Raw genomic sequence first — 15,886 nt, forward strand, 5'->3', positions numbered from 1 at the left:
TTTCTCAAGCTGGGCCTTAAAAACCTCTAAGGATGGAGATTCCACCACCTCCCTAGGTAACCCATTCCAGTGCTTCATCACCCTCCTAGTGAAATAGTGTTTCCTAATATCCAACCTAAACCTCTCACACTGCAACATGAGACCATTGCTTCTTGTTCTGTCATCTGCCACCACTGAGAACAGCCTAACTCCATCCTCTTTGGAACCCCCCTTCAGGTAGGTGAAGGCTACTATCAAATCCCCCCTCACTCTTCTCTTCTGCAGACTAAATAACCCAGTTCCCACAGCCTCTCCTTGTAAGTCATGTGCCCCAGCCCCCTAATCATTTTCATTGCCCTCTGCTGGACTCTCTCCAATTTGTCCACATTCCTTCTGTAGTGTGGGGACCAAAACTGGATGCAATACTCCAGGTGTGGCCTCACCAGTGCCGAATAGAGGGGAATAATCATCACTTCCCTCGATCTGCCAGCAATGCTCCTACTTATACAGCCCAATATGCCATTGGCCTTCTTGGCAACGAGGGCACACTGCTGACTCATATCCAGCTTCTCATTTCCAACTGGAATATCCCCAGCACCCCAAACTTTGATTTGCTGCTCGAGTCAAAAAGGGGTAACACTGGTGTCAGGAGCGGGAACCAGTTTCTAAGAGGAGAGATTGTGACCCGGTATTCCTGCTGAACCAAGATGGAACAAATAATGGAGGCATTTGCAGAATTCAAAACCGGCCAGTGGGATTTAAAACAAGACCTAAAATAGGAGCTGGAGGCTTCACAAAAGAATTTTAAAAAAGACCTGATTGATTCAGAAAAAGAACAAAAGCAACATCTTCAGGAGAAAGGGAATTATTAGAAAAACGGTTAAATTTGATTTGTAAAACAAGGGAAATTGGCAATAATGCCAAAATTAAAGGAAATAGTTCAGTTATATAAAAATGACCACTAAAAGGATTGTTATAAATTTAAGGCAGGGCAAGACAGACTGTCTGAGGTGTCCAGTGAAAGCCTCTTTCCCAGTCTGGGAAATGGGTGATCACCAAATTGAAGGAGCAAAGCTTGGTGAAGGCACAAGGATCAGCCCTACAGGTTTTGCTTAGATCTGGGCAGCTACAATAATGGGAGTTTGCCTATTGACTTTCTAATAGGATTGGGCTGAGTATAAGGATAGTTGGCACAGGCTAAAACATAATTGTTATTGGCTTTTTCGAGTATGTCTGGTCTAAGCGAATCGGGGATCCAAAACTGAACCACCTAATTGGTGTTGAATGGAGACAGTGACAGGGTAAGTGCACATGGCCCAAACCTGGGAAACTGCATCTGAAGAATCATAGAACCATAGGGTTAGAAGGGACCACAAGAGTCACCTAGCAGAAGAGTTGTTCTCCTGATCCAATAAAGATACAGGTTGTACTGCATTGGTCCCACAACTGGTGAAAATGACCCGTTGAACAGCCATCTTACTGGTTACCAGTAGCAAAAAGCAAAGAGACACCACAGACCATCGGGAAGGCATAAGTGAGCCTTTGACTAGCCTTTGGGCCTCACCCATAATTCTGGTTAAGAAAAAGGATGGTGACACCAGATTCTGTATAGAAAATTAAATGAAGTCACTTCAAAAGATTCTTATCCATTACCACAAATATATGACACCCTGGGTGCTGTAGCAGATTTAGTATGGTTTTTCACACTAGACCTTAGAAGTGGGTATTGGCAAGCAGAAAAGGGTCCAAGAGACAGGGCGGGAAAAGTGCTGTCATAGCAGGACATGGCTTGTGCAATTTAAAGTGACGGCTTTTGGTTTGTGCAATATACCCAGCCACATTAGAGAGACTAATGGAAAGGGTATTACACATAGCATTCCCCTCTCGGCCTGTCCGATATATCTAGATGATATCCTGGTGCATGCTAAAACATTTGAGCCAGAACCAAAACATTTACAAATGGTCGGTGATAAACTGAAGGCAGCCAACTTGAAACTGAACCCAAAGAAATCTGAGTTGTTTCAAAAAGGGGTAACATACCTTGGGCTCACAATTAGCAAGGAGGGCATTTCCCCGACAAAAAGAAATGGAGGCTGTACAGACCTGGCCCACTCCCTAGACATTTACATATGTGCAGAGTTTTATAGGGCTCAGAAGGTTTGTTCGTGGGTTTGCACAGCTTGTTGCATTTTCAGAGTTAAAAAAAGGCTCTGGTGACTGCTCCTGTCTTGGCCTAACTTTGTTTCAAAATCCCCTTTTCATATTGGTCACAGATGCTAGTGCTTATGGTCTGGGGACAGTACTGACACAGGAACACAAGGGACTTGAGAGGCTGGCTGCTTATTACAGCAAAAGTCTAAGTTATTTATTGCACCACCCGAAAGGAACTTGTAGCAGTGGTTAAATCTGTAGAACATTTGCACTGGTATTTGTATGAGAGGAAGTTTGTGGTCAGGACAGACCATGCTTCCCTGCAATGGCTCTTTAGATTCAAGAATCCTAAGGGACAGCTTTCCAGATGCTTGGAGAAACTGCAGTGCTAGGATTTCACAATCACACATAAGTCTGGCGATAAGCACAGTAATGCTGATACTTTGTCCAGACAACTCTGTTGGGAGTCTAACTGCAAACCCTGCCCCAAACAGGAGAGCAAAGAATTAGTTGCTCAAGGGAATTGGGGGCGGCTCACTTCCTCTAATTCACACAAGTGCCCATGTTCCTGGTTCATCAACTGGAATGATGAGGATGGAGTTGCAGGAATGGACCCCAGAACAAGTCAAAACTTTCCGAAGAGAGGATCCTGATATCAGGATTGTGTGAGACTGGAAAATCAATTTGCATATGCAGTCACCGTAGAACATAGTGTCCCCCCGATAAACACCACACTAAAGGCTTTCGGGTCACGGTGGGAAAGCTTTGAGTTTAAAGAGGAAATATTGTATAGGAATGGGGAGAAACCAGCAAGTGATGGATCCAGACACCAGCTGGTTGTACCGGATAAATTAAAAAAGAAGTTTTGAGGTTACGTCATGATTTTAAAACTACTGGACATTTTGGGGACTGCAAAAACCTGAGCCAACCTAAAGAAAAATTTCTATTGGGTAAAATTCAGGCAGGATGTGGAAAATTGATAAAGGAAATGTGATGCTTGCATTATAAAGGGGGGTCCCTTTAAAACTGGGACATTCCCTTTGCGGCATTATCTTGTGGGGGGCACCAATGGAGCATGCTGCCATTGATGTTCTTGGGACCTTGGCTGAGACAGAGGCTGACAATAAGTATTTGCTGGTGGTTCTGGACTACTTTACAAAATGGCCTGAGGCTAACACACTAAGACATCAAGATGCTGGGACAGTAGGAGAGGTCTTAGTAAATGAATTCTTCACCAGATTTGGGGTCCCAGATGAGTTAAAGATGAAAGGAGAAAATCAGAATCCAAAGTGTTCCAACACATTTGTGAGATTCTAGGGATTGCAGAGCTCCCATCACCACCCCCACCCCCCAATCTGATGGGATGGTGAAAAGGTTCAATAGGACTCTAGGAATTCCTTTGTAGAACAGCGTCAAAGGAACTGAGACCAGCATATCCCATTCCTTTTGATGGCTTATAGGACAGCAGTCAGTGAGACTACAAAGCGTATCCCAGCACTTTTCACATCTGGGCAGGAGATAAGGGGTCCCAGCAAACTTTTTATATAGAGTCCCTGAAGAGGAACAAAAGGGAGTTGAACCATGGACTGTGTAGAAACCCTACTATCCAACACTGAAAATGTTCACACTTTTGCTAAGGGAAATGTGAGGATAGCCTCTGACCAGGCACCTCCTTCATCCTGCCAGATTTTAGTGCTTACCCCTCTGGCGATGGTGGGCCTGGGGTAATCAGCCCCACTGATGGCAGGGTTTGCCTTCCCCCTTCTGTGCTCCCTTGGTTGTTACTTTAAGGGTAGGCCTGAAGGTTGGCCTAAGGGTTGATCCTCCACCAAACAAGAGGGACTGCAATTTGGTGCACTGAAGATACACGTGCGCCAGGGTCACCCTCACGCCACAGAAAGGGCAGGCTTTGGGGATGGGGGTGAACCATTTCTATTTCAATTGTCTTTTATATTATTTAGGTTTGTCCTTAACCAGCTTGAGTTGGCAGCAGCAGCTGCTGTATATGGATACTGGCTATATGAAACAACATGAGAAAGGGTTTACAGGATTGAAATCCTATGTTTCATAAAATTTCTGGTCTGTTCAAGATTAATTGACTCAAACAGACACAGTTCTTTAAACTGTCCTTCCTACCTTCTGCAAACTTGGCAGCCTTTTTTGATTAGGAAACAAAAATACATTAAATGACTTTGGGGACCCCATTTTGTTCATTCTAGCACTTTTCTTCCCCCCTCTAGAAAGCAAGTATTTATATTATGTCATTTAAGGCAGATGTATTATTGCCCTTTATTTGGTTGCCTTTTGATACTATTTAAAAGGAGTCACTTAAAACCATAATTATTTATTTTAACTCAGAGTGGGATGATCCTTATTGTGGCACTTACATTTACAGTAAGTACAATAAATGTTTGCTCCCAAACAGCTTGTTTTTCCTATTTTAGTTTAAACAAGTAGTACAATCAGTTGACACTATCCTAATCATTCCCGTCATTTATTCACAGGTGGTAGAATGAAGAGTCCAAGTTTCATGTCCTTGGAGCCACCTTCTGAAGGGCTTCAAGGAATAGGTCCTTCAGGACATGAGGAAAGATCTCAAGGAATGAAATTACAATTACAATTCAATGAAATTAGAATTCATCCTATGACTTAAACAAACAAAATTAATCAGATAAATTGATATTTTAAAAATAACGTATTTAGCTTCAAAGATTTTTGAGAAGATATATGTTCTGAGCTAAGATTCATTAGGGCATGCCAAGTATAATTGTCTTTGCTTGAAAAAAAGAAAGAAAAACACTGTAGCTAATCTGGGCACCAATTCTTTGGTGGGGTCAATCTTGCTTCAACTAAGTCAACACGAGTGGGATTGGGCCTTTCTAAGGGTTTGTCTTCACTACTGGGGTAAGGTGACCTAAGCTAAACTACTCCAGCTATGCAAGTTACCCCAGTGTCTTCACGGTGCTGAGTCACTGGGAGATGCTCGCCGGTCGACTTCCCTTACTCTTCTCGGAGAGCTGGAGTACCAAGGTTGACCAGAAAGCGCTCTGCCATCGATTTAGTGGATCTTCACTAGACCCGCTAAATCGATTCCTGTTGCATCAATTGCTGTAGCATCAATCTCCCCGTAGTGGAGACCAGCCCAAAGTGTCCTTCTACTCTACTCTGAAAAGTGGTTACATTCAGTAATCACTTTCTTGCATGATGTAATTGTTAGGATATAGATATTCAGGCCTGTCTGTAGAGGCCTGTACTTTAAGAATTTAGGTGTATTCTTATCACTTGGCTAGTTAGAGGTATAAAAGAAAGAATCAAAATCACTGTCTGCCAGTGTAAGGTCCTTCTCTTACTGTGACAGTCTGAGGTCCTGTTCTTAGGCTAAGGCCTTTGGCTAAGCGACAGAGGCAGCCATAAGCTGGGAAGCGACCGGTCACATCCTCACATTCCAAAGTAGTCACATTGAAAGAAGGTGCTATTGGGCTGTTAGGAATACAATTCTATCCTGATAGTGCCTATCACCTCCAGAGAAAGGGAAGTGCCTAGAAGATGTAAAAGGAAATTGAGGTTGATAGTTTTCTGTCTGGTAAGAACTCACTTATCAATAGACACAGCTGGGAAACTCTTATGTCTTTATAGATGTAGTTGTGAAATCCTCACTTCTGTATTGTTTTGTCATTATAGTTCCCACTTTGCTATTGTTTATTGGCATGGTCTCTGTCTGGTTCTGTGATTGTTTCTGTCTGCTGTATAATTAATTTTGCTGGGTGTAAACTAATTAAGGTGGTGGGATATAATTGGTTAGCTAATCATGTTACAATATGTTAGGATTGGTTAGTTAAATTTCAGTAGAATGATTGGTTAAGGTATAGCTAAGAATATTACTATATAAATTAGGGGAAAACAGGAAGTAAGTTGGGATTCGAAAATAAGGAAAAAGGAACTTGTATTTAAGCTTGCTGGAAGTTCACCCCAATAAACATCGAATTGTTTGCACCTTCGGACTTCAGGTATTGTTGCTCTCTGTTCATGCGAGAAGGACCAGGGAAGTGGGAGAGTGAAGGAAGGAATAAGCTCTCTAACAGTAATCAGAATCGTGTCTGCTGACTCTAGGCACTATGTTTTTACTCATGTTAGCCCTGGAAAACCAACGCAACTGGGACAGAGAGAAAGGAGTGGGGGGGTTTTGTTTGGTTTTTTACACAAAGTGCCAGTTACACCTGTGCAAATCCACTGAAAGCATTGGGGTCACAGAGAATAATTTGAAGATAGCGGGATTGCAGCGGATCAGATTTGGGCCTCAACTTCTGTTGCCAGTGGTGATGTGTGAGAAGGAAAAAACCCACCTTGACTCTCAGATTCCAGACTAAGTTTACAGAGCTAGTAGTTACTGTTTTTATTGTTAGCTGAGCTTATTTAACATGTATTGACATACAATAAATATACAACCCCATGACACCATTTCTACTATCATCTTTCAAAGTAGGACTGCACTTCAAGTGTTCCTTAGGACTAAAGGGTAAATTTTCATCTCTGGGTGAGCTACAATGAAGGGAGAAAGCCCAAAGAGATGAAAGTCCAATGGTAGCTTTAAGTTATAAATTCCCTTTGAATTGTGTAACTGCTTCCCAGCTTTATTTTCCTGAAAATGTCAGGGAAAAACAAATAAACAGTCTCATTAAACTTCAGTAAAAGCATCCTTCATTCTTCAGCCTGGTCCACATTCACCTGTATTCTTTGGCTGCTTTGTACTGCTCTGGAATGAAGCAATGCAGCTAGCTGTTCCAGAGAATATGGCCCTTTGGCTTTTGTGCCTTTCATAAGAATCTGGCAAAAAATTGCAAATTCCATCAAATCCTGGGCTCATCTAGTAGCGCCCATCCTAAAATACCAACAACAGTCAGCATTCTAAGAGTTTGTCTTCACTTCGCTTTAACATGGCTGTGTAGTCGCGGCACCAGCGCTGGGAGAGAGCTCTCCCAGTGCTGTAAAAAAACCCCACCTCCACGAGGGGGGAGTAGCTCCTAGCGGTGGTGCTGTCTACACTGCCACTTTACAGCGCTGAAACTTGCAGTGCTCGCAGGGTGAGGGTTCACATCCCTGAGCGAGAAAGTTTCAGCGCTGTAAAGGGGCAGTGTAGACAAGGCTTAAGAAACATGCAAGTTCTCTGTGTAGGAAATTATAGCTGAAGTATAGCACTAATGTCTACACATGAGTGATACTCACTGGAGGGCCTGGCTCACCAGAAGGTCCATCTTTCCCATCGTTCCCTGGTGATCCAGGGGATCTTGCATTTGAATCAGGTTTTCCTGGTGCTCCGGGTAATCCTGGAGGGCCTGGTGGCCCAGGGAGACCCTTGAGAAATCAGAAATACTGTTAGAAAACATTGTCATTTGTTTTCATCCCCACCCCGGCCAGGTCCATGCAGCATTCTTAAAGAGAACCAGCATTCTTAAATAGAATTCATAAAACTCTATATCACTGAACTTGGGCAAACACTTCCCTTTCTTTTCATTAAGGGTCAATCCTGCTCCCATTGATCCCCCTCTCTCCCTAGCAGTGTCACAGAAGTTCATTCTTCCCTTGCTCTGGGAGGTATGCCTCCACCATCACCTTTAATCTGCAACTATGGAAGACAGTTAAAAATGAAAATCTACTGTGTTTACTTTGTGTAAGACACTCAGGGATACTCCAGTGATCAACATGGTCTTCATTCCGAAGCAATCAGGATAGATAGAAGCCAAAGGGACTTCTGCTATTAATTTCAGAGGGAGCAGGATTATTACTACTAGTTGTATTACCATAGCACCAAGGAGCCCTAGTCATGGACATGTTAAATCCATTGTGCTAGGTGCTGTACAAACAGAACAAACAGGTGATTCCTGCCCAAAGACGTGGCTCTGATAGCACAATGACATTAAACCGCATGAAATGAAAGATCCATGGAAAGAACCAAGTTGTTTTCATATTTAAGAAATATACATTTGAAAATTCCTCTCTCTTAAATAAAAGTTAATCTTTAATGCTTTACCTTGTATTACTGATCCTGTATATTAACGGAAAAAGGTAATGGAGAATTTTGAAAATTACGGGCTTGACCCTGTAAATTGATGAGCACTTTGGCCTTGATCCAGAAAAACACAATCACATGCTTAACTTTATGCACATGAAGAGTCCCACTGAAGGAACACTTGGCTGAGGATAAGTTTCTCAGCACCTCACAACACTGAGTCCTAGGAGAGCAATTTTGAACTGGACTGAGAGATGGATAGGATGTCAGTGAAGATGCTGCAGGACGGGGCTATACTATATGACCAAGCTTCCTGGATATGGCATCCTGGACTTCTTGAAGTTTAGAAAAGAGAGATTTAGGAAGATTATAAAACAGAAAATTTCAATACAGATGACAGGCCCATCCCAAAGGTGTATGGTAGTTTCTCTCTCTGGCTGTCAACAATGATCAATACAATACCTTTGTATTAGGTTTGTTCACCTTTGACCATTTGACTACCAGCTCTTTCTCTTTGTAAGATTCCCCACCACACACCTTTACTGTGCTTCTGGCTGATTCTCTGGGCATTAAGCCCAGTTAAGTGTAACATTATATACAAAAAGAAAAGGAGTACTTGTGGCACCTTAGAGACTAACCAATTTATTTGAGCATAAGCTTTCGTGAGCAACAGCTCACTTCATCAGATGCTAGACATTCCACAGTATGCATCCAATGAAGTGAGCTGTTGCTCACGAAAGCTTATGCTCAAATAAATTGGTTAGTCTCTAAGGTGCCACAAGTACTCCTTTTCTTTTTGCGAATACAGACTAACACGGCTGTTACTCTGAAACCTGTCATTATATACAAAGTAATGCTTGGAGATGGGAGTTTTATGGGATTATTGTTGCTGCATTTCGTTATTCAGCATTTCAGCAGGAGCAAGGTAAGGCTGGATTTGGCTGGCTGTTCAGACATGTAGCAAGAAAAAAATAGCTCAGGGTCAAGGAAAACTCCAAACTTTACCTTGGTAGCAAAGTGAAAGTTTGAGTTAAAGCTGATGAGTCATCCCTAGGCAGGCGTCCCATTGTGCTATATAAACATACAGCAAAACTGTCTCTGCCCTGAGGAGAAGTTTATAATCTAAACAATGGAGACAAGGTGGAAGGGATACAAAGAGACTGAGAGGTGAAGGGACAGCAGGTCAGAGGAGGAGCCAGAAATACAATGGAAGTCTCCTGATTCTTAATCGAGCACCTTGTCTGCTAGAGCAGTGCTTCTCAAGCTATCTGATGTGGGGGACTGGCAATTTTTTTTTCCAATGTGCACGCAGACCGGCCACCGATGGCTCACGGACCGGCACCGGTCCACGGACCACCACTTTGAGTAGCACGGCGCTAGACCACACTGCATCTTAAGAAATTCACACACACACCCCTGAAAGTACCAGCACAAGGCTAAAAACCCCTTAATTCACATATAAATCCCTAAAATAGGGCTTAATTGAGACTCAGATAGTACACAGGATGAATTCCATCTAATGGCAGTAGTGTCAGAAACATGGGTCCAAAGGAACATAGAATCATAGAATCACAGAATATCAGGGTTGGAAGGGACCTCAGGAGGTCATCTAGTCCAACCCCCTGCTCAAAGCAGGACCAATCCCCAATTAAATCATCCCAGCCAGGGCTTTGTCAAGCCTGACCTTAAAAACTTTCTAAGGAAGGAGATTCTACCACCTCCCTAGGTAACGCATTCCAGTGTTTCACCACCCTCCTAGTGAAAAAGTTTTTCCTAATATCCAACCTAAACCTCCCCCACTGCAACTTGAGACCATTACTCCTTGTCCTGTCCTCTTCTACCACTGAGAATAGTCTAGAACCATCCTCTCTGGAACCACCTCACAGGTAGTTGAAAGCAGCTATCAAATCCCCCCTCATTCTTCTCTTCTGCAGACTAAACAATCCCAGTTCCCTCAGCCTCTCCTCATAAGTCATGTGTTCCAGACCCCTAATATTTTTTGTTGCCCTTCGCTGGACTCTCTCCAATTTATCCACATCCTTCTTGTAGCGTGGGGCCCAAAACTGGACACAGTACTCCAGATGAGGCCTCACCAATGTCGAATAGAGGGGGACGATCACGTCCCTCGATCTGCTCGCTATGCCCCTACTTATTAACATATTAATTATAAATAGGGCATCAGCCTTTGATGAATTCAATACTGGGAAAGTATGATTCATAGATTTTAAGTCATAAGAACATAAGAACGGCCATACTGGGTCAGACCAAAGGTCCATTCAGCCCAGTATCCTGTCTTCCAACAGTGGCCAATGACAGGTGCTCCAGAGGGAATGAACAGAACAGGCAATCACCACGTGATCCAAAATCCAGAAGGGACTATTATGATAATCTACTCTGACCTCCTGCATAGTAATCTCGATATCAAGACCAGTGATGAGCTGCCAAAATCTTAACAATGGGTTTCCTCCTTACCCCACAAGGGGGTCGCTGCCCACCCCCGCCGCCCGGGACTCCTGCCCCATCCAACCCCCCTGCGTTCCTTGATGCCCCCCCCCGGACCCTTGCCCCATCTATCTCCCTCCCCTGTCCCCTGATTGCCCCCAGAACCGGGCAGGAGGGTCTCGTGGGCCACCATAGTGGGTGCCCACCCCTAAGAGCCAGAGGCACCTGCCGGGGGGCAAGGTGGGGAGTCCTGGAGGTGCTTACCTGAGGCAGCTCCCAGGAAGCATCCGGCAGGTCCCTCTGGCTCCTAGGGGTGGGAGAGCGTAGCTGGGGGGGGCAGGGGGAGGGACCGCTCCCCCACTGATCTCATCAAAAGTGGAACCTTAGGCGCCAACTCCCCAGGTGCTCTGCACCCACCGGCAGCTCCCCGCCCCACGCCCAACCCCAGATCTCCTCACCTCCACTCCGCCTCCTCCCCTGAACGCAGTGCCCCACTCTGTTTCTCCGCCCCCTCCCCAGGCTTCCCGCGAATCAGCTGTTCAGCAGGAAGCCGGGGAGGGCAGAGAAGCAGGCGGTGGCTTCCCGCTCTGGCCAAGGGTGGCGGAGGTGATCTGGGGCGGGAAGCGGTTCCCCTGCACCTCGCCCCCTGGATTACCTGCTGCGGCCCGGGCGGCCCTCCTCGCGCCCCCCTGCCCAAGCTCACCTCCGCTCCACCTCCACGGGTCTGAGCGGGAAGCCACCGCCTGCTTCTCAGCCTGCCCCAGCTTCCCACGCAAACAGCTGATTTGCAGGAAGCCTGGTGGGGGCAGAGAAGCACAGCAGGGTGGCACGTTCAGGGGAGGAGGTGGAGCGGAGGTGAGCTGGGGCCGGGGCAGGGAGCTGCCGGTGGGTGCTCTGCACCCACCAAATTTTCCCCGCGGGTGCTCCAGGGCTTGGAGCACCCATGGAGTCGGCGCCTAAGGCGCCACTTTTGGCCGGTTAAATTTAGAAGCCGTTTTAGAACCAGTTGTCCCTCGCGGAACAACCGGTTCTAAAAGGGCTTCTAAATTTAACAACCGGTTCTAGCAAACCAGTGTGAACCGGCTCCAGCTCAACACTGATCAAGACCATATTTTTTGTTTGAGCTACAGCATATCTTTTTAGAAAGATCTCCAGTTTTGATTTAATAAAAGTACAGCACTAATCCTGGCCTTTGCAAAGGTTTGGATACAGGCAGAAGACAGAGAGGACACTCAAGGCTCACAGAAGGCATTAGTGTGAATTAACAGCCCCATATAGTTGTACACCTTATTAAAGGAATAGGTGCCCAAAGCTGAAGCAAGCAATGAATAATACCATCCACTTATCTTCACTGACTTCTAATCATCTCAGAATCAAAAGGGACTTTCTTTAAAACAAACAAAAACCTCTCCATGATTCCTTCACTCTGTTTCTCCCATCTCTTTCTCCCACTCCACCACCAATGACACTCCCGCAATCCGAGCCTCCTCTGTCCCTTCCCCAAATGCTCCACAATCGTGGGAGAGTGCTAGTGACAGCTGAATTTTTAATTGTGCTGCCCCATTTTTCTGCACTTTTTTGCCTCTAACCAAGCTTCCAACTCACTTTTTCTCTTAAAATCTGACTGCAAAGCTTCCTCTACTCTTTGGATCAAATAAACTCTCCTTGCAAAGTTTTTTGTGATGTTTTGTATTAAGGATGCTATCTAAATAAAAACCATGTTTTGCACTGTGTAACCATATGATCATTGATTCATAATTATTCAAATGCTATAATCATTTAAAATACAGATAAAAGATAAAGCTATTTACTGCACAAAATTAGCAAACATTAGTACATACTTACTCTTAAAACCTCACTGTCTCGGTCAAGGTCACCAGATCCAGATCCTTCAGGTTCCAGTCTACTCTGAAGTCAAGAGAATTCATTTTAAAATGTTGTTTCTAATGAAGAGATGGAAGACTGATATATAAAAATACCATTTGTGCTTCTGTTAATCTCATTATGGTTGGCATCTCAATAGCAGAAAGCTGTCTATGAAATAAAATGTATTCTTAAACTTTCATTGATATTTTTTATATCTAAATGCACCACCAGCATTTTAATCAGATGCTTTGGAGGAGTTTCATACCAGTTAACTATATTAGTTATTCATTTCTGTATTCACCTACAAATACTATTCTATTCCATTGACAGGGATACCCAGAAGTTGCACCCTTATGTAAGATCATTGGAGATGAGATGGAATAAATATTTACATTCAGCTTTAAATTTCTAAATATACCTGTCACACTTGGGTATCCCCCAAAAATACATCTATAGCGATTAGCTACTAACTTCCTGCAAAGGTCTGTGACTCATAAGGCATAGGATGAAGATTCTGCTGTGGGGATCTGCAGAGGCATTTTTGTAGAGAAACTAAAAACATTAAATTATTGCATTGCTATTAATTAAAACAATCTATTTGGAAACTGAGTCATGCTATGATTGGTGAAAGGCTGCTTAGTTCCGATTTGTGCATTTTTGGCTGTAAATACAGGAGTCCAAACTCTTTCCTCCAGGCCATTGACATTGAAAGCGCTACTGAAGATTATGCTCAGATTTCCAAGCCCCCATATTTTTAAAGATCAAAATTTTCTGAAAGAATCTTATTTCTTCCCCAAGAGAAATTTTCCATGCATGGTCTCATGAAGATGAAGTTTTAGAGTAGTTCAAAAGAAATCTAGTCATCCATTTTTTGAATTATTGGAGAGTGTTTGATGCATAAGAAACCTGAAAAAGCTGAAGCTTTCTTGCTACTTGTACAAACATGAATAGGAGTTATTAGCAATTGAAATATCAGTTTCACACATGTAAATAATTTACACTACATTTAACATTATGGGACTATGGCATAATGTCTATTCATTGTACTGAAGTTAGTTACATAGGAGTTTTTTCACTGCTCGTTCACTCTGGAGTTCTGACACAGCTGTGTCAGGTTTTGACTATGGCTATGTCTACACTACAGTTTATGTTGGCATAACCTATGTCACTCAGAGGGGTGGTTTATTTACACCCCAGAGCAACATAAGTTACACAGACATGAGCACCAGTGTGCACAGCGCTGTGTCAGTGGGAGAGCTTCTCCCACCATCATAGCTTCTGCCACTTGCAGAGGTGGTTTTATTATGCCGACAGGAGAGCTCTCTCCCATCAGCAGAAAGCGTCTTCACCAGTCACACTGCAGCTGTGCTGCTGAGTGCTGTATGTGTAGACAAACTCTGTGTGTCATGGATCTGCAAAGCAGGGGACTACAAATCTTACCAGCTCCCTCCCCACTATACTTCTCCTTCCTCTGGCCAAGTAAGAGTAGCTGGGCATTGTTGGGAATTGGAAGCAGTAGCTGGCCACATGGCTAGTTAGGAGCTACAAAGAAATTGGATGTAGAGGCCACATGGCAAGTCAGGAATTACAGAGAGACTGAATGCAGAGAGAAATGCCCAGAAACCATATGCAGAGCAGTGTGTGGAACAGGCTGGGAGTCAAGGATGCTAGAACCTCTGTAGAAGTGCGGGGACCAAGGCCAAAGCGCCCCCTTCCTCTGCAGCTGGCTGCTCTGGTGGTGAGCCAGCGGCCCACTCTTCTGGTGCCACAGCAGCCCCTGGTGGGCAAAAGGTGTAACTACAGCACCTCCCTGGCAGAATCTATTATTCTACCAAGGAAAAAAAATTCTACAGGGGACATGAATTCTTCCCTTGTTTCTTTTGTTAAAAGCAAGGAGGCATGGCCTCTCTGCCCACACAGTTCCCGTACTGTGAGTGCCAGACATCACAACTAGGTGCAGATCTATGTGGGTCTTACAGAGGGAGCAGTAGTGGCTGGGCATTGAACCAGTGCAGAGGGACCCTAATAAGACTAATTAATTGAGCCTGGCCTGGAAACCTGCAGGCTCCTATTTCTCTGAATAGAAACTGGACTGGAGAGGTCACCCAAGCACTAGGCCTGAAGAGCCCTGGTTGTTGATTGGACTGCTTCGGGGTCCCTAACAATAACAACTATTGCTCACCTTGAACTGTAACCATTTAAGCCTCTGTACCTAGGATATTTGCAACATTTCCTTTTCCTGCCAGCCTTAATAAACTACCCTTTCACTTAACCATGTGTCTGAGTAGTCGCTGGGACCCACCAGGGCTAGCACCTACAAGGCCTGGCTGCTGAAACACCTACAGTGATTGCCTCTAAGTCACGATCCACCCGGCTTGCTACTGGCACCTTAGGAGCTTGGAGTACTTCAGCACTGAGCAGCCTCAATGTTTACAAGTGAAAACTATGGAAGTGCATATTGAAGTCAGTAGAGAGTTAAGCTTTAATCATTTTTTAAAATAAATTACACATTAATTTTTATATGCTGTGTTGCTGTAGCTGAGTTGTTCCAAGGATATTAGAAAGGCAAGGTGGGTGAGGTTATATCTTTTATTGGACCACTTCTGTTGGTGAGAGAGAAGCTTTCAAGCTTACACAGAACTCTTCTTCAGGTCTGGGAAACGTACTGGGAGTAGTATCACACCTAAATACACGGTGGAACATATTGTTTAGAATAAGTAGTTAACACTTATTTCAAGGGACCATTCAAGGTGAAGTTGCCAGTTAACACTGCTCCACTCATAGGGAGAAAAAAAGAGGGGAAATTGGGGGCTGGGGTTAGTGGGTTATAGATTGTTGTAATAAGCTATAAATCCAGTGTTGCTATTCAGATCATGATTTTTAGTGTCTAGCAAAGTTATGAATTTAAGCTGCTAGGCTTGTCTTTTGAACATAGTATGCAGGTAGGGTGACCAGATAGCAAGTGTGAAAAATCGGAACAGGGAGTAGGCGGTAACAGGCGCTTATATAAGACAAAGCCCTGAATATTGGGACTGTCCCTATAAATCAGGACATCTGGTCACCGTATATACAGGTTTCCTTTGAGGATGAGAATTGAGAGGTCAGATATAGAGTGATCGCTTTGTGAAGCATTCACCCACAAGTGATATGATATTTTTGTCTTATTTTTTTGTTCAAAGTCATGCAAGACATAGTGATTGGTTTCACCCACATAGTTGTTATCGAGGCATTTAGTGCACTAGATGAGGTACACCACCTGTTGTGCTAGGCATATGTAGGACCCATGGGTCTTGAAAGGTGTGTTGTGGTGTGTGTTGATCATCCTAGCAATAGAAATGTCTGCAGGTTTTGCATCTGTTATTCTGGAGCCACTTTGAGTTCATGTGTCCTGGTCTGTGGGAAGCTTGCTTCTGATGATGAGCATGGAGAGGTTGGGTGGCT

At 44.1% G+C, this 15,886-nt stretch overlaps 1 protein-coding gene across 9 annotated transcripts in view; it reads right to left on the reverse strand.

The window, feature by feature from the left end:
* Nucleotides 1–15,886, reverse strand: part of COL15A1 (collagen type XV alpha 1 chain) — a 282,092-nt gene that overhangs the window by 112,591 nt on the left and 153,615 nt on the right. For all 9 annotated transcript variants that reach the window (XM_073332560.1, XM_073332562.1, XM_073332555.1 and 6 more), the window contains 2 exons: nucleotides 12,425–12,487; nucleotides 7,354–7,482 (listed from right to left, as the gene is read on the reverse strand). In XM_073332560.1, coding sequence (XP_073188661.1) covers nucleotides 7,354–7,482; nucleotides 12,425–12,487 — 192 coding nt within the window. The remainder of the gene's footprint in view (nucleotides 1–7,353; nucleotides 7,483–12,424; nucleotides 12,488–15,886) is intronic.

The sequence above is a fragment of the Lepidochelys kempii genome, chromosome 2, assembly GCF_965140265.1.
Source record: "Lepidochelys kempii isolate rLepKem1 chromosome 2, rLepKem1.hap2, whole genome shotgun sequence".
NCBI classification, from domain to species: Eukaryota; Metazoa; Chordata; order Testudines; family Cheloniidae; genus Lepidochelys; species Lepidochelys kempii.